The sequence below is a fragment of the Vanessa tameamea genome, chromosome 10 (genome assembly GCF_037043105.1).
Source record: "Vanessa tameamea isolate UH-Manoa-2023 chromosome 10, ilVanTame1 primary haplotype, whole genome shotgun sequence".
Lineage (NCBI taxonomy): Eukaryota > Metazoa > Arthropoda > Insecta > Lepidoptera > Nymphalidae > Vanessa > Vanessa tameamea.
Window position 1 is genome coordinate 3,241,932 of NC_087318.1, and position 21,574 is coordinate 3,263,505.

Genomic DNA, 21,574 nt, shown 5'->3' on the forward strand with positions numbered 1-21,574 from the left:
AAATTTATCATCGCTTGACAATGTCGGTGGTTTTGATACTATGGGTTCTGAAAATGTACGGAAAACAAAGTTGATTAGTTCTCACCTAAAGACCGGTACAGGGAACCCTTGTGCTGGGCATAAAAGAGCAAAGTCTTGCAAGTTAGATATCTCAAACCAGGCTAACTTTGAACCACTCGAGAACGAAGGACTCTTGGAGCCAATCGGTTCTAAAAATGAATAATATTTTAACTTTTGTTTTATTAACAGTTTTTTTTAAAACACGTCAATTATATTTTCCTAGTTATATATATGAACAATGTGAGGACGTACAATAACTCAAACGTATATCACTTTCTTGTTCGACTCACCGGAATATAGGGACAGGATACGCCTGGGCCAAGCAAAGTAATGTAACGCTGGATCTCATAGAAAATTCCAAAAATTCTATTGTTTTAGTTGGGACTTTCGGTGGGGCGCTATTAATTGGTTCTAGAAGAAAATAACGACGGTTTAATAACAAATTACCTTGACAAAGGAACTGGGAATGCTTGAGCAGGACACAACAATGTCACACTTGAATTAATAAGGGAACCAAAGCCTCTAACATTGTCCATCGTTGGGAACTTCGGTGGAACTCTGCCTACAGGTTCTACACAAACATACCAATTTCATTAATACAACCTTTACTTAAAGTATGCGAATGCTTTTTACCTGAATATTGGGACAGGAAAGCCTTGCGATATACAAAGCAACGAACATGTTTGATTTACCATAGCCTCTGTTATATCAATCATTTTCGACGCCACTTTTGGTGCGGCGCTGCTCATTGGCTCTAAGAAGAATTAATATTTCCATCAAAATGTATATTTATTATAATAATATACCTGAAAGCCGGGGCAGGAAAAGCTTGGGCGGGGCACAAAATTGTGATATTTTCTCGTTCGTTTGCATCAAACGCTCGACTTTTATCAGTAGTTGTAAATTTAGGCGAAACGCGACCCACGGGTTCTATGAATAAATTAATAAATAAAATCATTTGAACAGTCATTTCAAATTACCTGAATAGTGGGACTGGGAACGCTTGGGCTGGACATAAAATTGTCAGGCTGGTGTTTAACATCGCACTAAAGCTTCTTGAGCTATCCATCGAAGGAAATTTAGGTGAAACACGCCCAACTGGCTCTACGGGCATAATGTTATGAATGTATAAATAAAGTACCTGAATAGTGGAGTTGGAAAGGCTTGGGCCGGGCAAAGTAGAGTCACACAGGTATTTGAAGAAAAAGTAAAACTGCGTCCTGTTTCCATAGTTGGAAACTTCGGTGATACTTTGCCCATAGGCTCTGTTAATTAACCAGACATAAAATAAATATGAGGATTTCACGATTGATTCACACTTACCAGAAAATCATAATTTTAAAATATTCTTAAAATCTTACCTAAACATTGGGGCAGGAAATGCTTGCGCGGGACAAAGAAGCGACATAGTTTGAGCAGTGTCATAATTAAAAAGTCTACTTTTTTCTAAAGTTGGAAATTTTGGAGAGACTTTTCCCATAGGTTCTGAAGCAAAATATAACCGAAGTGTTATATAGATTTAAGTAATACGTTTAACATGGAAATAGAAATTTACAATAAATACCTGAAGATTGGGACTGGAAATGCTTGTGCGGGGCATTGTAATGCAAACGAATAATTTTTCCTTACTCCGATCATTGTACCCATAACAACAGATGCAAATTTTGGAGGCACACGTCCGACGGGTTCTATAGAAAGTAATTATAATACAAATGTTTGAAGATTTGTATTTTACCTGAATAATGGGGTCGGGAACGCCTGAGCAGGACACTGCAATGCGTAACTGTCAGTTTTCCTAACTTCAAACATTGTGCCAGTTAAAACTGTAGCAAACTTAGGAGAGACGCGTCCAACTGGTTCTACAATTTATTTTAAAATATATGTAATAACGGAACTAAATATTTACTGAAGTTACCTGAACACGGGGACAGGGAAAGCCTGAGCTGGACATTGCAATGTAAATGTCAAATCCAACTTCGCTACGAACATTGCACCCACTTGCGTTGAAGAAAACTTAGGAGGCACTCGCCCTATCGGCTCTGAGAAATGACGCATAAGACCTTTAATTTCAAACATCATCTTACCGGTATGTGGGTGATGGGTAGGACTGTGCTGGGCACAGTACAGCAAGACTGATGGTCTCTTTAAACTGGAAACCGCTTGTGGTCTGCGAGCTAGGAAACTTGGGAGGCACTCGGCCCACTGGCTCTGCGCATGTTGGGAGAAGGCGGGTTTACGAAGAGTGGACAACGACAAAATAATACAGATCAAATACGCCCTAAATAACGGTATATGATTACCCCTACATTTCTCTAATCAAGTCAGTACGTCTATAGTTTACGAGCGCGGTTAAAGGCTCTGCAGGGTACCCTATCCCAACATTCAGGCAAGGTTTTGTTACAAACTAATTTTGCAAATATAAATTAAATATTATATTTACAAATTTATTTATTTCAAAAAAATTTTTCATGAATTATCATCTTTATCTGGTTTAGAATTTTGAGTTCAATAAAATTCCAATGAAATGTTTATTAAAAACTTTATGATTATAAAAGATGATAATTCTCTAGAAATATTAAAATTTGATAAAAAAGTAACAAAATATTTTCAAATTTGCCATATTCTCTTTAAGGCTCTTTTAACTATATAAAACTTAAAATCACACAATAGTTACTTTTGAACAGTGAAAATATTTTGTTTAATGTAATATTAAAATTCGTGACTGCACAACATTATATAAATTTAATAAAAAAATCCAACAGTGAAAATCTAAAATTGTAATATTCTTTTGATACGTACCAAAGTATATATATATATATATCGTATCGTTTATATATATTTTTAATAATTATGATATGCATATATTGAAATGTCATAAGAATATGTAATATATATTTTGTATTATCAATAATATTGATTTTATTAACAAAGTTTTTTCTTCACTGTTGGACCTTATTTCAGAGCGCTATTAATTCATAAAACAACATCAAAAATTAAATTTACTAACTTTTAAAAGCTTTATTAATTTTAAAATGTATGTATAGTAATGAAAAACATGACCACATGAATTAATAGCGCAATATGTTTTGATATTGAAAAATTATATTTTTACGTACCAGTGATAACAAGACGTCCTTTAGTTGCCGATAATCTAGTTTCTCCAGTCAGTCTATGTTTAGTCCTGCATTGGTATGATTTGTATCCGTCCTCAGGTCCAACATCACGAATATGCAATTCACCCGATGGTAGTACTAAATATTTTCCCTCTGAAATATTACAAAAGCATTGTAGTAAATCGTTTATAAAATAAAATATGTTAATTTGATTCATTTGTTCAGCACAACATAAGATTGTGATTTACTTATAAATTTTATTGAAACATGCATTAATCTAAGGAAGGAGGAAAAAGGATTATGGTAGACCGTGAGGCCTATGGAGTCAGGTTAATCGATTGTTAACAACGCCCTAAACAACTTAGCAAACAAAAGCACGTATAGGCATAAGAAGAAACAGTAATGACACCTCAAATAACTCATACCATCTGAATTATTATTATCTGACTCAAGTTTAATCTCAACCTCTTCTTCTACTTCGCTGATAATCCATGACACGACATTGACGTACTCCGATACAAAGCTTGGTATATGGCATTTTAAAATAGCAGCGTTCCCTCTAAGGACATATTCTTCCATGAGATTAACAGCATATGCTTGTGAAACCACTGAAACAATATGACCTAGTATAATAAGAAGCACGGGCATTATTGCCAAAGAAGTATTGACATAATCAAATTTTATGTCGTGTGTATTTTTTATTTTTGCTGTTTCCATATATTAGGGTTGTGAATCAAGGATTGAGGGAAATTAAACAGGAAAATAACGGGTAGCATTTAGATAGACTTAAGGGAATTATTAAAATACCTAAGTCTGAAGAATTGTCATTTTTTATTTCGTTTTCAATAGAATCTTCGGATATTATCCACGATGCCACTGATACATATTCAGAGACAAAACTGGGTATTTGACATTTCAATATAGCAGCGTTTCCACGCAGGACGTACTCTTCCCAAAACTTCACGTCGTAAGCTTGAGATACGACTGGAATGAAGTTATTGAGAAAATAATGTCTTTGAAATATCTAACTCAGGGTTGTTTCTATTACCTCCAGGTGGCGCAATTAGTTATTGAAAAAAAAATGTGAAGGATAAAGGACATAAATAATATATAAAATCGATAAGCTATTTTATGTTTTACCCAAACTGAAATTTGAATTTATGTTTATATTCATTTCTTCATTGTCCCCTTCAAAAATTATCCAGGAAGTGATCGTGACATACTCAGTAACAAAACTTGGAATATGGCATTTTAGTATTGCAGAATTGCCTCGTAAAACATTTTCCTCCCATAGATTAACAGTGTAAGATTGAGAAGCAACTGAAAAAATATAGCTAGCTATAAAGACCGTAACGCCCTACGTTAATGATTAAGTTAATCTAAATGCTACATGGGTAGGATTGGAGAATAGAAACCTAAACGCTTCTTATATACCCAAGTAACCATGGAGTGTGCCATTAATTTCTTTTTCTTCAATGTCTCCTTCGGATATAATCCACGATGAGACAGTTACATACTCTGAGACAAAGCTGGGTATATGGCATTTGACGATTGCAGAATTTCCACGTAAGACATTTTCCTCCATTAAATTTACAGTGTATGCTTGCGAAACGACTGAAATAGGAAAGAGGAACAGGACAATCATGAAATACCCTCAACTGAAATAATACCCAAATCGTTCGACTCTGCTTTAATTTCTAACACATCTGTCTCTGCTTCCGAAATGATCCAGGACGATACGCTGACGTACTCAGTAACGAAGGTTGAAATATGACATTTGAGTATAGCTGAATTGCCACGCAAAACACTTTCTTCCATTAAATTTACGGTATATGCTTGTGTAACGACTGCAAGTAAAATTGCAATATTAATACTAGATTTGGACAAGTAATGGGATTGAGTTTGGATTAAGTATTGGAAAAGATAAGGATTGTTAAGTCGAAATAATGAGGTACCCGCGTCATTAGATGTATCATTAAATTTGATTTCTATTTCATCATTTCCTTCTAAAATTATCCACGAAGCAACATATACGTACTCCGTGACGAAACTTGGGATTAAGCATTTAATAATTGCAGCATTTCCTCGTAAAACATTTTCTTCTACTAAATGAACTGTATATGCCTGAGATACGACTGAAATTTCGAAATATATATTTGTTACGAATAGTTAACGTTGACTTTTTAGTTGGATAAGGATGCGAAGGGAATATATATCAAGTCAGTTTTAGTTATTGTACCGTAATTTTCATTGGTCAAGAATTCTCCACCTTCACTATCATGCCAAGAAATAACGTGTACGTGATCAGTAACAAACGATGGGATGTGACATTTGAAAACTGCTGCATTACCTCGAATTACGTAAATATCGTAAACTTGAGATTCGTAGAATTGATTTACGGCTGAAATATTTTAAAAAAGTGGTTATAACTAAAACGTACTACAATTATAAATTAGGCCGAGGATTTTGTGGAGAGCGGATAGGAACAATTGAGGTCACGCAGGCGATCTCGATTACCATAATTGCCTTCGGAGTGATTCAACGAAAATGCAGAGAGGGACTCTTCGTCCGTAACCCATTCGACTACGTGTACATAATCGGCTACAAATGACGGAATGAGACATTTGACTATTGCAGAGTTCCCGCGGAGAACATCTTCGTCTATGACGCGTGGTTCATAGTTTTGATGTACAACTGTGGATGTAATTTATGATAGCCTTGATAAAAACATGACTAAAATAATGAAGTTGGGAAATAGGATAAATATAATTAAAAATACATTATTTATCTACTACCAGGGTCAATATTTGTATTTTCATCGGATACAATTGTTTCATTATCCATAAGCCATGCCATGACATTAACGAAGTCAGCTACGAAAGATGGCACGATACATTTCAGAATTGCTGTATTCCCCCTCATAACGAATTCATCGTTGACTCTAGCCTCGTATACTTGAAGCACCGCTGTTACAAATTGATCAAAGTTAGGATGTATAGGATTTGGGCATATGGTATTTAGGCAAAGTTACCCTCGCTGTTTCCAGGGTAGTAAGTTCCACCATCACTATCCGTCCACATTTCAACAAATACAAAATCCGATACAAAACTTGGTAATTCACATTTCATTATAGCTGCATTTCCCCGAATAACATACTCGTTGTCAGCTTCAGCTTCGTATGGTTGTGACACCACTATTCAAAAGACATTAAAATTTAACAAGGTATTTGGAAATTTGGAATGGAATGTGGAAATATAATAGAAATTATGTTTTTTTTTTGCAAAATATATACCCTCATGTGTATTAGTATTATTAATTGTAAGTATTTCTCCATCATCCATAAGCCACGAATCCACGTGAACAAAATCACTAACGAAGGAAGGAATCTTGCAGCGAACAATAGCAGCGTTGCCTCTAATCACGTACTCATTTTCGGCTTCAGTCACGTAATACTGAGACACAACTAAAGAATAACAATTAGAGTTCTAAACGGGTAAGTAAATGGAGGTGACGGGAGTGACACTTAATAATGGACTTTAGTTATGTTGATGCTAGTTTACCGAAGTCTTCTGAATCGGTAATAACTGTTCCTTCTTCGTCAATCCAAGCTTCTACTTTCACGAAATCCGCGACAAAAGAAGGAATGGAACATTTCAAAACAGCAGCGTTTCCGCGTATAACATATTCTGTTAGAATTTCTGCTTCATAAAACTGATTGACAACTGAAACATTGTTGTTCGCTTAATTTCCGTCGCAATATAAAATTTTAGGGTTGGTTACGTTAGGTTAGGTCTTAGGAATACGATATGGAATAATATTGGAACAGGTTTTTCTTATACAATATAATTATCCTACCGATGTCATCAGTTAGCAAGTATTCACCGCCGTCAGAGTCAACCCAAGCTTCTACTTTAACAAAGTCGGCAACAAAGGAGGGAATGTTGCACTTTAAAACAGCTGTGTTTCCTCTTATAACATATTCTGACACTACTTCCGCCTCATAATACTGTGTAACAACTGTAATGTATTGGAGTATTTAAATTTTTTGAAAGGAATTTTGGTTAGAGGATCGGGTGCTTATTTTTATTTGGACAGATTACCCTCTCCGTCCATGCTCGTATTGAAATTAAATGAATTCCCCGCTTCATCATGCCATGATATTACATTTACAAAATCAGCGACAAATGAAGGTATAGAACATTTAAGTATTGCTGAATTTCCTCGAATTACGTATTCGTTATTTACTTCAGATTCATACTGCTGCTGGACAACTGTGAATATTTTTTTTCTCTCAATTATTGTTGGAAAGGGAGGAATGGAAGGATATGAAAACTTGAAATTTTAATTCGGATTAACCATAATTTTCTCCAGGATAAAAATCTTCATTCTCATCTGTATGCCATGATAGAACTTCTATGAAATCCGCGACGAACGATGGGACCTGGCATTTAAGTATAATGCTGTTTCCCATTATCACATACTCCTTGTTTACGTCGGTATCGTATTGCTGCGCGACCACTAATTCAATTTAGGGAACATTTAAATAAATTTTATAATAAACTCTACTATCTCATCACTACGTCCAACGAGTTATCTTCCTTTTCCATATTTATATTATTTTAATACGAATTTATTATTTATTAATATCAATTAGCAGATTGTTGCCATCATTCTCCTTAAAAATTAAATAAATCTAATATAATATAATTGTAAAACTCTTTTTAACTATGAACTTCATATGTTTTAAAATTTATATGGCCCCATTATACAAAAATATTCATAATTATGGGAGAAAATTACTTATAATGCAATCTGTCAGAATAAAATACCTAACTTATAAATTATATCTTGCATAAGACGATAGGTTTTTAATTAGTTAACTTGTTGCATATCAAATAAATGGATTAATATGAAAATATTTCACCTTAGATATTCACTAGAAAACAAAAGAACTTCAAAATTAGATGAGCTTAAAGATTAAACTTTTTTCCAAATATATATTAATCTTTAAGCTAATAACAATATTTTATAAACGAGACAGCGAAGTTCTCCCAAAGTGTGAATTCATTGTTATCAATAAAAATATATTTTTAAATCATTGCAATTGTTTTGAATTTCCTATGTAGAGACAAAACATCGTTAAAGAAATTGTAACTCTTCCAATAACTAATATATACGTATACATACTGTAATAAAATATTAACACCTAAATTTAGCTTATCTACAATGTTAGCAAAATATACGTTGTTGATGTTTGACGTTCGTGAGAGACACACAACGTGAAAATTTTCAAAGATAATTAAATACTTGTTAAATAATACATTAGTCGTACATATGAAGTTTTGATTACAATTTAGAATTTTGTACATATGTGTATCATAAATTTATATTCAGTTATGAAATTTGGAACATAATATATAAACTGTTATTTTTTCGCCATATATATGTTTTTCAGTCTCTTGTACGACATAAATAAGGTCCACATTTATAATTATTATAACAAATACAAATAAAGCCAATATATTCCTAATCTTAAGTTTTAGACTCTTGAATAGTACATTGCTCCTCGATGCAATTTACACGCATCCAGCTGATTATTAACAGTGACGAGTACACGAACTTCTTGATGCGTACAGTTTTAATCATAATAATAATTGAAATATTCAAATCTTCACACACATAAAAATAAAATTCTTTACCAAAATAACAATATATACAATTTGTATTTACTGTTCATTAAATTTAAATATAAGAGTTCGAGAGCGACTATTGAATATATTATTGAAATAATACGTAATTGACAATCAACGATAAATGTTTTAAGCTAGCGGATTTTATTGAATTAATCACTTAAAATATAATGAATCAATATAATCCACTCAATCCACTCGCATTGGAGAAGCATTGGAATAAGGTCTAAAATCTTAAACCAGCAGTAGGACATAAACGGGCTGTTACTTAATCAATTAATATGCATTACTGTAGATAATTGATTATAACAAAAGCCTGTCAGTGCAGTGTAGAGTGCTTTTAGGTATATGGAGCGTCATATAATTTTCAAAGCACGTAATTAAATTTATTAGGTTCACGTCTTGAACTCACATAATAAGACGTTCTCATCATTAGATGAGGTTATTAAATTATGTTACAGTTAGTACAGTAGCAACCAACATTTGACAAATTGATGTCTACTCAATCGTCCCTGGTTGTTTAACCAATTGACCTTACAGCGTTATTAGTCATAAAAAGCGCTAAGGGCTTTGCCCTATTTCAATATTGATGCATAGTTGGCCAGTAGTCAAAATTTATTATTATTTTTATTATTATAAGTATATTATTTTTTTAAATCCATTGAAATAAAGTGATTTGAATACATTCAAATTTAAATACATTAAAAACATGTACAAGTCATATGTAAGCTAATCTAGAACACAAGAAGGTGATCTTAAATTTTTAATTTATTCCGAATATTTAAAATGAAATAAATCGGATATGTTAAACTGTTATCGACACTATAGCTTCTCCGTATTATTGTGTCAAACGAACCAGGGTCATAAGTCAAATAGTGAAGTAGAGCATGACTGTTGATGAAAAACGATACTTTAATGCTTGATATTCATATATATTAGAAAAGGCAAAGAGGATTATGTGTAATTGTTTTAGTAGTTATATTCAATTAATATAATATAAAACGTGTACTTGTCAGCATATAATAATATCAATTATATTCGTATTGTGTTTTTATCAGCTTTTTATCGTTTCGACAATTTGTCGTTTTTTTTTCTTTATTTATCAATCTATTATCAATATTTTTATGACCTTAGTTATTGTTCATTGCTCGCTCACTCTTCGATCAAAATATACTTAATTCAAGTGGGCTTTTACAAGCACTTTTGAATCGTCACTTTATAGAACTATAATAAACGTAAAGGTAACCCTTTCGGAATGTAAATTCTACCGAGAGGAACCGGAAACAACTCACTAGTTACTCTTTTCCAAAATTTGAAATACAAAGTAATGTCAGTTAAACACAATTATATATAATATACATATCATGCCCGAAAGTCAGCAAGTATTAGCTCCACGCTTTTTTATCATCTATATAATCTTGCGTTGAATAATATGTTTTATTTTTAATAACTCAAAATATAATAATTAAATAGTCGCTCTTCAACTCTAAAGCATAACTCAAACGCTTATGTAACGAATCGATGTTATTAATCGACAATAGATTTAATGAAAATTTATAAACATAAGCGTTTGCGTTAATGCTGTGATCTTATTAAACTAATTATGATAATATAAAGCTCTGCGTACATAACTCGAATTTTGAATTAAACCGGCTCAATAGTTATCGATTATCTCAAAAATTATCGGTATACTTTATTATAATTATTTTTATACATGAGAAAATGTGTACAAAAAAGTTACACAATTCCAACAAGCATTTGGTTATAAAATAATTTTGATGTATTTTTCATTTTCTTTTGTTATGTTCAACAATATTTTAATTAGAAATTATAATATCGACATGTTTATTTCAACTTACCAGCTCGCACGTTAACGTCCCTCGAGTGAATACTTCCAACAGGATTCGTTGCAAGACAAGCGTAAACCTGAGCGTGTACTTCCTGTCGGTAATCTTCAGCTCGGAAGGGGGGGAAAACCAAATTTCCATTCGGAAGAACCTGCAAAAATAAAAATAACATTTGAATCAAATCGAATTAATTCATAACGGTAATCAATTTATAAGCGTTTTTTATAAGAACATTTGTGTTGTTTTTCGAGTTTTTACAAGAATATTCAAAGAAAACCCAGCTCGTGAGAACATCTGAATGTATTTTAGATATACTTTTGGTACAATAGTAATTATGTTATATATTATAAGATACGATTTGGTATCAAATAAACTTTATGTGACATTTGAAGGGTATAATCAAGTAAACGATAACGAAAATACAAAATGATGCACATATCTAAGTTGTCTCCAATGAGTTCTTTATTATATATTTTTTTTCTCTAGAAGACTTTTTTGTACGATCCTTGTAAAATACCTACAATAAGCATATTGAAACAAGGCAGATGATCTTATACAAAACGATAAAAAGTGATGACTTCATAAATTCGTTGATTACCTTAAGACGATTAACTCGAGTATATTGAATTATAAGTAATTTATAATATTTTTATTTGTTTAAAAATACTTTTTCGTTTAACAATACATCTATCGCACTGCACAGAGCGGTCAGAGTATGCAGGGAGCGAATTCTACTAACAAGTTGTCACTTTATCGCAATTGAATCAAAACGCTGTTTTCCTATTCTCCTTACTATCCAGTTGCGGTTCGGTCTAAGTTGGATTGAAATATTATCGGGATAGTATCGTAAGCCGATATAAGATAGTAGAATGGCCCAGGTAATAATTAGTAAGGCCGCGATCGTATGCTCGAGAAAGCGATTGTGCATTGAAATAATCCATTACCCATCAAAGCTGGGTCGAAAGAAGTTATAAATGGCTTATGCACCGTTTAATGATTACTATGCAGTTCCTTTTTTTTACCACCCAATGTTTCCTTAATCACCCACTTTCTTCTATCTATACAAATCAATCTCAAACCATCTACCATCCATAATAATATTTACTTCCAATTTGTTGGATTCTTTAAATGAATTATCTGGAGACTCATTACCGCTCACACCTCAGTAGTAAACACCTCCTTTTTGCGTGTCTGTCTACTACGATACTCGAGGGCTCGATGAGCAGACGTTCAGTTTATTTATTTAATACAATGTATGCAATGTTGTGTCCAGATGTGTATGACACTTAATCAGCATGATAACTTACTAGTGTTGATTGATTGACGTTCTCGTTTTTTCGTTCAAATTTGTATCTTTTATTTTTTCTATTTTGGTTTAAGAGGAGAAAAGGGGTTACCTGTCGCAATCCAGGAACGTCACCAACAGCGGTTCCATCAGCTCGTACCCAAATGACATCGGGGGTGGGGGATCCTCGGGCGGCGCATTCTACAACGGCTCCAGTCGTATTGCTAAAGTCAACTCGGTTCGGGGGTTCCTTCATAAATATAGGGCCGATAGTCTCGTCCTCGCATTGCACTGCTCCTGTGAAATAAAAACCAACTAAGTTAATATCGCGAACTATAATTCTAAAACAGGTAAAAAATATAAAGTTTTAATAAATAATTTTAAGGATTTGGGTTAATATTCATCGCGTATAGTGCAATATTAGTATATTCCCATTTGCAATAATAAAAAGATAAATAACGTTGACCTCAAATTGACATGAAATTAATTAATTAAGCTAATAGTATTAATGAATTGTTTTATGAATTATAACTGAATTATTTATTCAGTTATTAATGATCAATTTTATTATTACTTAAACATAATTATATTAATAATGATATAAATATTAATTATTATGTGATAAAATTTCTCTCATTAATTATATAATTAACAATGATTATATGATTAATTTATTCATGAACACGATATGAAATATTCGCGACATACGTGTATGTTTCTTGTCGCACTAAAATCTGTAAATTGCCAAGAACGTACTAGTCTAGAAAACAAACTGCAAAAATATACTCTAAATCGGTTTCAATCAACGAAGCTGTAACTGATTGTAGTTGTGGTGCAATGTAATGTTATCAATAAAGAATGTATATTTATTGCAAAATAATTATTCTATTACATTCCATATGTGAAGCATAGTTTCGATCCTTGTTGATTTTTTTTATGATCGATTGAAATAATGTCGATCGTTCAAGCAATTGCAATATTTATCGCATCTTATCTCATTATTTTTAAGTATTTTAAGAATGTCCGCGAAATATTCGTGTTGATGATAAGCTATAGAGCTAAATATAAGAACGGAGAGAAAAATTTTATGCATCGAGAAAAGAACTAATACTTTTAGATCTAGATAAAGGTAACTCAATATTAAGAAACTTAATGAAAGCATATTTAAAGCATCAGCATATTTTTTAAAGATTGATTATTTATTTTATTTTATTTATTTATCAAGGACCATAGCAGTTACACTCACATATGTTATATTTAATGCAATATACAAATATATATGTTTTTCTAAAATAATTTTATATTACTAAAATACTAGAAATCAACTGGATTTAATTTAAAAGATAAAGCAATAAATAGTATCATTTACGAGTGCAATATAATTTATCACATTAGTAACATATAACAAAATAATTTAAATAAAAAAAAATCAGTAAATAGTAATCAATTCTTATTTCTTTCTTCATGAATTTAATAAGAGCGTAGTTTAATTATAATTTTATTGTTTACATTATAAGTGTAGTGTCATTTCATTGTATTTTTGTAAATGTCTTTAATGGTGTACCACAAAGTAATATTGTCGTAATTTTTTTTGTTAATTATGTGAATATGTTTAACGTGTTTCTTGTATCAAAAAATGTAATTAATAATTCAATATCTGTATGATCCATGTATGTATATACAATATCTAACTATTTTTGTTATACTTGTTAAATCGAACCGCTACGTAAACGAAACGTAACAGTTACTTAAAAAAAAATTATAAGTTATTTTTACAGTGACTTATATGTATATAAAACTTAAAACAATTATTGTACCAACGTTAAAGAATAATAATAATTGCTGAACCAAAAATAATAGTAACAGATATTAAGATGTGATACATTTTAAAAGTTTTTTGTAACGATTACATTTTGCAGTGATCTTTGCTACCATTAGGTATTTTGATACTAATAAGAAACAATTATTTTAATAGGCCACATGTGTTAGTCGTATGTTATGTATATCCGGACTCCCTCATATATGTCCTCTGTATAGCGTTGCGAATTGTTTATTTATTACTTCGACTCCGGTTGAACCCAAATATAATAATCATGTGTCAAAACTTATTACTCGTATTCTTGATCCAGGACTTTTTTAACATGTCTCGTAAGCAACAAAGCAAAGCTAAGTACATCACGAGAACACTCCCCGCACGAGTTTACAAGTCTCGACCCAGTTTTTATGCAGCCTAGAATGACACCAAAACGACCTCGGTGTTTCGCCCTTATGGAGCAGGAATAGCTCTGACTGGGAACTAGACTTCTACAGTAAAATCAATATAATTCGAATCCATTTTTAACATTTTTGTATCATCGCCTGGTTAAGTCTATTTTTAAGTTCTATTTTTATTTATAAATTCAAAAAGACTCTTATCGGTAAATTAGCATCTTCATGTATGATTTTACCGAAAAGGACCAATCAAATAAACAGCAGTTCACTTTTCAAATGAAATAAGTTTTCAGTCAAAAAAATGAGCCGAGATGGCCCAGTGGTTAGAACGCGTGCATCTTAACCGATGATTTCGGGTTCAAACCCAGGCAAGCACCACTGAGTTTTCATGTGCTTAATTTGTGTTTATAATTCATCTCGTGCTCGGCGGTGAAGGAAAACATCGTGAGGAAACCTACATGTGTCTAATTTCAACGAAATTCTGCCACATGTGTATTCCACCAACCCGCATTGGAGCAGCGTGGTGGAATATGCTCCATACCTTCTCCTCGACGGGAGAGGAGGCCTTACCCCAGCAGTGGAAAATTTACAGGCTGATTATGTTTTTTATGTTATGTCAAATATAATTTTTTAAGTCCCGATTTTAGTTATTTGGATATTGTATTCAAGAACACGTGTTTAATCCAATAAACGAAATGTCATCTAATAATAATTTCAGTCAGAAAAAGTTTATTATTGTTTCACATGTAAGAACATCAAACAGTCGCATAATGGTGGGGAATTCCCTACCAGCAAAGGCATTCCCGAGAATAATTCTCGTCAGGAAGACGGCCGCCTAAAGTCTGGGGAAGTGAGGAACCCTTTTATAGAATAAATGGGATAAGGGCAAGTTAATGATTATTTATACGAAATAATATACACTAATGTTTAATTTACATTTTATTATAGGCAGACATGTACAAGATAGCTCATAAAAAGTGTCTGGAGTACCAGATACCAAATACGTAATTTTGTTAATATTTTCTCTTTATATAAATTATTTTAAGCATTTCTTTGTGTCCTACAAGACAGTGTCGTCACAGTTGTAAGTGAATATTAATTAAAACCCACTCTACAAACATCTTTATCATGATGAAAAGAGAAGATAACATAGGATAACATTAAAAAATAATTGGCAGATGTCCGTATACATAAAGGTTTTTTTGAAGTGTTTCTAATTGACGATTCTGCTATAAAACTTTAATGTTTTGTAGCCACTTAAAATATTTTTCTTTTTATGTCCTCTCGATGACTTTTTAAAGTGTGTTGCTCTTCCGAGTCCTTAGCACTTTGCTAAGGGCGCGACATGCAAGCCTTTAAAAAAAAACCGATCTGCTTGTTTAAAGAGCATATAACCTTGTCTGTTGATATAGGTGAATAAAATGATATTCTATGAATGCGCTTAGTTGTAATAATGCGGTAACGTAACGCAAAATGTGCGTAAATAGTATTTCCAAAATACGAAAATACCTACTGACAAAAGTATCTAAATATAAGGTAGAAAATAAAGATAAAGAAACGAATTTCAGATACAAGATGAAAATAAATATTTTATATATGAAATAAGTAGCACCTGAGAGATGGGAATATGGGAAATAGAATATTATTAAATTGTACAAAAACAAGCCGCTATTTTATACGGAAATTGGAAACTTTAGATCAAGTTCACTGTTCTTGTCGTAACATCTTATCTTGGCAATGCTATATACATGGCGAAAGTGGAACTAGAAAGCGGGATATAAAATTGTCGAGCGTAAAACTATTATCTCAAAATAAAAAATAAAAAAATTCAAGACTGACTTTAATACAAACTTTGTATAAATGTCAAAAACCAATAGTTGTCAACAAATAAAATTATTTCTCGGTATCTCGATCTTTAATCATTGCTAATCGTCGTTTAAGTATGATAAAATAATCACTACAATTTATTTATCCGATAAGGACCAGAGGACTCTGGACTAAACAGATAACTGTTTAATGTATTTATAACTGCTAGCCCACTTATAAGTTGTAATTAGTATTGGTAAGACAGATGCCGACGCACCATCCTGCGTCATGGTCGCGTCACACAGTAGGCTGATAGTGAGTTATTATGTAGAACTCAGTGACCACTCGAGCAGACTTGTCGCACTTATGACCCTCTTGTGAAACTAAGTACGGCTACAGAAACCGAAAATGACACTAACGTCATGTAAAATAGATAAAAATGATTGTGGCACTACTTTTCTCAAGTATCATTCAAAAGCGGTATTTCTGATGTTGGCGTAAAACCATAGTTCGAAAATGATAAGTCAGTGAGCAAAAAACTGAGGGCAAGTTTGTATGTGCGACAGATGTTAAGGCGCCCGCACTCGTGATTGGTCAACTAGCTGACAGATGTGCATAGGAATCACGGAGGCCCGAGGCCGTTACTTTGAATAAGATTAAAAGCGGAGAACTTGTTTTATTCTGTTTTTAAACTTTTATTTTTAAATATTCGACCTGTAACATTTGATTTTAATAACAATAAAAATAATATATACTATAAATGAGCAGCGTATCAACACAATAACATTTAGAAAAAAATGTAATGTTAAAACGTTGAACCAATTAAAGTAAATAATTGATAAATATATTTTTTACTTTTAGTTTTTGGCAAATTAAGGTGAGAGGATGTTTGAATATCAAATCTAAATATTGATTTTCTTCTTAAACAGCTAAGACTTCTAGCAGTAATGGTGTAATCGATAAATGTGGATTGTGGGCGCTAACAGTCAACACCTGCTCTACCACCTGGTCGCGCGGTATTTTATCATTCGTGGGAGTTTTCTGCTATAGACGTAGTAAATTGTTACAAGTTAATTACAATAGTACAACAAACATTTTATTTAAGAAAAAAATAATGCATCAAGATGAGATATTTATCCTTGATTTGCCCTGAGTAAAAAATAACGAAGTAAAGATTTACATGTATGTATATTTAGGCATATACCTACAAACTTTTTATGTATACTAATATATTCATAGGGGTGAATAGCAAGTTTGCATTTTTAAACCGTTTACTTTTAATTGTCAATTTATTGAGAAAGGTTTCACTTAGACTATCTATACTCATCTTAACTAATATTATAAATGCGAAAGTAACTCTATCTGTTACTACTTCACGCTTAGACCGCAGAATCTATATAGATGTAATTTGTTATGGAGATATGGAGTCCCGGAGAAGGAGCTAGGCTATTTTTATAATTCGCCTCTCAAGGGCGAATTGGAGGTAACGGTCTGTTTGCTATAAGTAAAGGTAAAGCCGCAGGTTCAGCTAATAGGAAAAGATGCGACCCACTAAGGCGGAGAAATAAAGTTAAAGCGCGTGAAATCACGCTTAGAGGCTACTTTTAGGATGCATTGAGGATAAACAGACATTTCCAGTAATCATTTAGGACAAAATATTACTAAAGCCATACCATGCCTTTTTAAAAAGGAAAAGTTTAAATTATGTAATCAAGTCAAACGCTCCAAATTTGGTTGAGATTTGCGACATACTATAATATTGTGTGGGTATTGAATGAAATGTTTATTGTTTGTAAAACAAATGAAACTATTAGCTGGAATTTACGAAATATGAAAACAATTGAAATAGATTTAGCAATCAAATTTGTCTTATTGTATTTGCTTGTATAATTATGTTTTAATTACAGCAAGTTTTTTGTAAACTAAGTAGTCATAATCCTTGTGTCTGTAGTTGCACTATCTTACTCACCCTTCAATATGGAACACAACAAAACTTAGTATTACTGCTTGGTGGTAGAATATGGGGTAGTCAGGCTTACAAAGCCATCAAGAGTTACAAAAATGAACAAACACCGCTATTTGGGATAAGTTTGTTGACTTTTGAAATATTTCAAAATAAGATAATATCTACAGATTTATTTAAACTCATATATAAATTATAAATACATGTTTTTTTATTATATCACGGAAAGAAAATAATATTGTATCATCTAACAAAAAAACCGTACACATATGTACAGAAGCAGAAAACGAATTACAAAAAGTGTATTAGTAATATGTATAAAAAAACGAACTGAAATATAACCAAGTAATATAAATAACTTAATGTAGTATTACAATACAGTTATTTTTTAACTGTATTTCTAATAAAAGTTTATTAAATAAATTCAAATTTTTAAATGTTACATGTTTGAATAGTTTATTTTTGCAATGTATTATTCGACTGTAGGAAATTTAATTAGTAGATTGTTTTATTGGTGGGATCACGCAGGACATGAGAAAATTTAATAATATTTATTTATATACGTAGTATTGAAGTTACAATTTTACAAATGCTTGACATTACTTGAATTCACAGCACATTTCCTTTGAATCGATCGACAATCGAAAAAAGATGTTCAATGTTTTGAATTCCATCGAACACGCTATTTGGTGTTCTTGCGATTTTGCATTGTTAATAAATAATCGATTGTTGGACGTCTTAAAGTGTTCATGAAATATTATTACTAATTTAGACAGAAATAAATACCGTATCATCATCAATATTTAGTACTTACTTAGCATCTATTTACATAATTTTGTAAAGAGGCTACATGTGCGTGTAAGTTTATGGCTAAATTCCAAGGAACATGGAACGTTACGGTCATTCACCTCGCCAGATTCCTAGTTCAACGGTTACCAAATTGTTATCTTTCATATTTATCTCGCCTGTTAAACATCTCGCAACATTTTTTTTTTTATTTTAGGGCATACTTTTATCGCAACATTTTGGGGTACAATTAAACTTAGAGGCGGTTTTTTTTGTATCCCTTTTTTAAAACGGCCTCAAACTCTTCGTGGCCAAGGATCCTCTCACATGACCTAAGATGGTGACTTAGGCTACGTATAATACTTATACGGCTTTATTTTTAAACGTCGTTTACAATGTGAATAAATAAACACTTATTTATCTCTTTCTATCATCACTGATTTGAGATTAGAAAGAAGAAGCAACCACATTGTTTAATTAATCACCCTTAAATAACATTTTTAGGTTAAAATAACCTCTACATAAAAAATAATGCTTATTTTTATTTGTATTCTTTGAATTCGGTTCGCGAATCGTTCATCAGCTTAGGTTCTACGAGTACTAGTTGATATAGTAGTTAGGTAGCGTAAGTATCAACATAAACGCTAATTTATAAACTTTATTTTAAAAATATAAATACGTATGACGATACAATTTTTCTATAACTTATATTTATACGTCATGTGGTTTTTGTTAACAAGTGCTATACGGAAAAGAACTCATATATGTTAACAAGTTATCAAGCTTGATAACACTCTTGAAGCGATGAATAAGGAATACCATATTATTATCGTTTATTTAATACCTTTTAACATTTATTCTTAAGAAATCTAATCAAAAAGTCGGAAGGAATCGATATATTTCACTATCCGGATGGTTAACATCATGTTTACGAGATCGCAAACAAACGTTTACGATTTTGGGCTATATTTCCATTGCATCTGAAAATATCAAAGGATTTCACTGTAATGGTATTTTAGTGAACAATTTAACATAATATGGTGTCATATAAATGGAATTCGAAGATATTTTGATATGCGAACGACATCAATATTTTAAAAGTTATTATATAAAAAAAATATGAATGATTTAAAACTATATTTGAGAAAACTGCTTTAATAATAAATTCCCTACCTCAATCAGTAAAAGAGTATCCTTGGAAATTAAATTATTTTTGTATATAAACACATGATAGAGTCAAATTCAAAATAAATCTTACATGATGATATGCTTTTGTGTCTGATATTTTAAGTATACTATTTAATAAATACTGAATTTAAAATATTTATTTATTTACTACTACTATCTCTGAAGTATAAACAAACTTTATTGAAGCTACTTTAACTATCTTTATAAACATATTAAAAGTTATGTCTTTATTTTATTAGGTCTTTTGATAGCGCGAATCTACGTTATGAATAACCGATCAAATATTTTACAGAAAACTAGTTTTACCGCGGTTTCGCTCGTGTTTTAAGGTTAGTTGTCAGTTATTATTCACACAATATCTTTATAAATTATGGCCTATGTGATATTCTGATGTATAAGCTATATTACTGTAAAGTTTCGTTAAAACCCATTCATCAGTTTCTGCGTGAAAGTCTGACAAACATCCATACATACAAACTTTCACCTTTATAATATTAAGTAAAGATATATTCTACCCTTAACTTGCAAGTAAATTATCTTCTTACGCAACTGATTAGTATATAATGATTTACAGATATCTCTGATTGCATTGAAATATAAAAAAATAGCAGTATTTTTTAACGCAATGTAATATTAAAAACGTAAACTAGATTAATTTTTGATAAAATGTTAAATATTAATTAGTTCTACGATTATAACTAAATACATATTATACTTATTAACTATACGTAATATAGTTTAAAAACGACAATTTAAAATGTCATTTAAACCCTATAACCCTTTCTTTCGTGTTACTTAAGTAAGTAGTAGTTTCAAGGTTATGATGTTTCATTCATTGGATTTGATATCAATATTAATGAGACCAATGTAGTAGAGACCGAGTATCCAATCGTTTTATGGACGTAGTAATCCAATACATTGTGGTAAGCATTCGGTGACATTATGGCCTCCGTTGTCAGTTTCGTTTGAACACACACATATGTATACCGATTAAAATTTTGTCTCAATTATTTAATGACTGTATTTTTATTTACCAACATGCCATTGTGTTTGTAACTGTTACTCGTTTCCATTTAAATTACTAATTTGGCGGTTTCGTCAGTTTTGTTAATTATATTTAAGGAGCCGAGATGGCCCAGTGTTTAGAACGCGTGCATCTTAACGGATGATTTAGGGTTCAAACTCAGGCAGGCACCACTGAATTTTCATATGCTTAACTTGTGTTTATAATTCATCTCGTGCTCGGCGGTGAAGGAAAACATCGTAAAGAAACCTGCATGTGTCTAATTTCAACGAAATTCTGCCACATGTGTATTCCACCAACCCGCATTGGAGCAGCGTGGTGGAATATGCTCCAAGCCTTCTCCTCAAAGGGAGAGGAGGCCTTAGCCCAGCAGTGGGAAATTTACAGGCTGCTAATGTATTTTCATTTACCAACATGCCATTGTGTGTAACTGTTAATCGTTTCCATGTATATTACTAATATTGGCGGTTTCGTCAGTTTTGTTAACTATATTTAAGGATGAGCAATTCAATATTGACGTGCGAATTAATAACAACGAAAACGCAGACACAATGGGATATCATTGTCGGTTGCAGCGTTCTATTCGATTATTAAAAGGCCA

General features: G+C 31.9%; 1 protein-coding gene across 47 annotated transcripts in view; it reads right to left on the minus strand.

Moving 5' to 3' along the window:
* Nucleotides 1-21,574, minus strand: part of LOC113392090 (cell adhesion molecule Dscam1) — a 62,790-nt gene that overhangs the window by 33,316 nt on the left and 7,900 nt on the right. For 13 of the 47 annotated variants that reach the window (XM_064216090.1, XM_064216096.1, XM_064216095.1 and 10 more), the window contains exons 3-10: nt 12,108-12,292; nt 10,723-10,861; nt 3,599-3,781; nt 3,177-3,326; nt 1,422-1,545; nt 1,202-1,325; nt 867-990; nt 351-471 (exon numbers count right to left, since the gene is read on the minus strand). In XM_064216090.1, coding sequence (XP_064072160.1) covers nt 351-471; nt 867-990; nt 1,202-1,325; nt 1,422-1,545; nt 3,177-3,326; nt 3,599-3,781; nt 10,723-10,861; nt 12,108-12,292 — 1,150 coding nt within the window. Of the gene's footprint in view, nt 1-85; nt 210-350; nt 472-507; nt 632-693; nt 815-866; nt 991-1,040; nt 1,165-1,201; nt 1,326-1,421; nt 1,546-3,176; nt 3,327-3,598; nt 3,782-5,690; nt 5,868-6,465; nt 6,637-6,733; nt 6,896-7,028; nt 7,191-7,273; nt 7,445-7,529; nt 7,692-10,722; nt 10,862-12,107; nt 12,293-21,574 lie in introns of all 47 variants that reach the window. The other 34 variants (XM_064216130.1, XM_064216110.1, XM_064216108.1 and 31 more) reach the window with 21 other exon arrangements.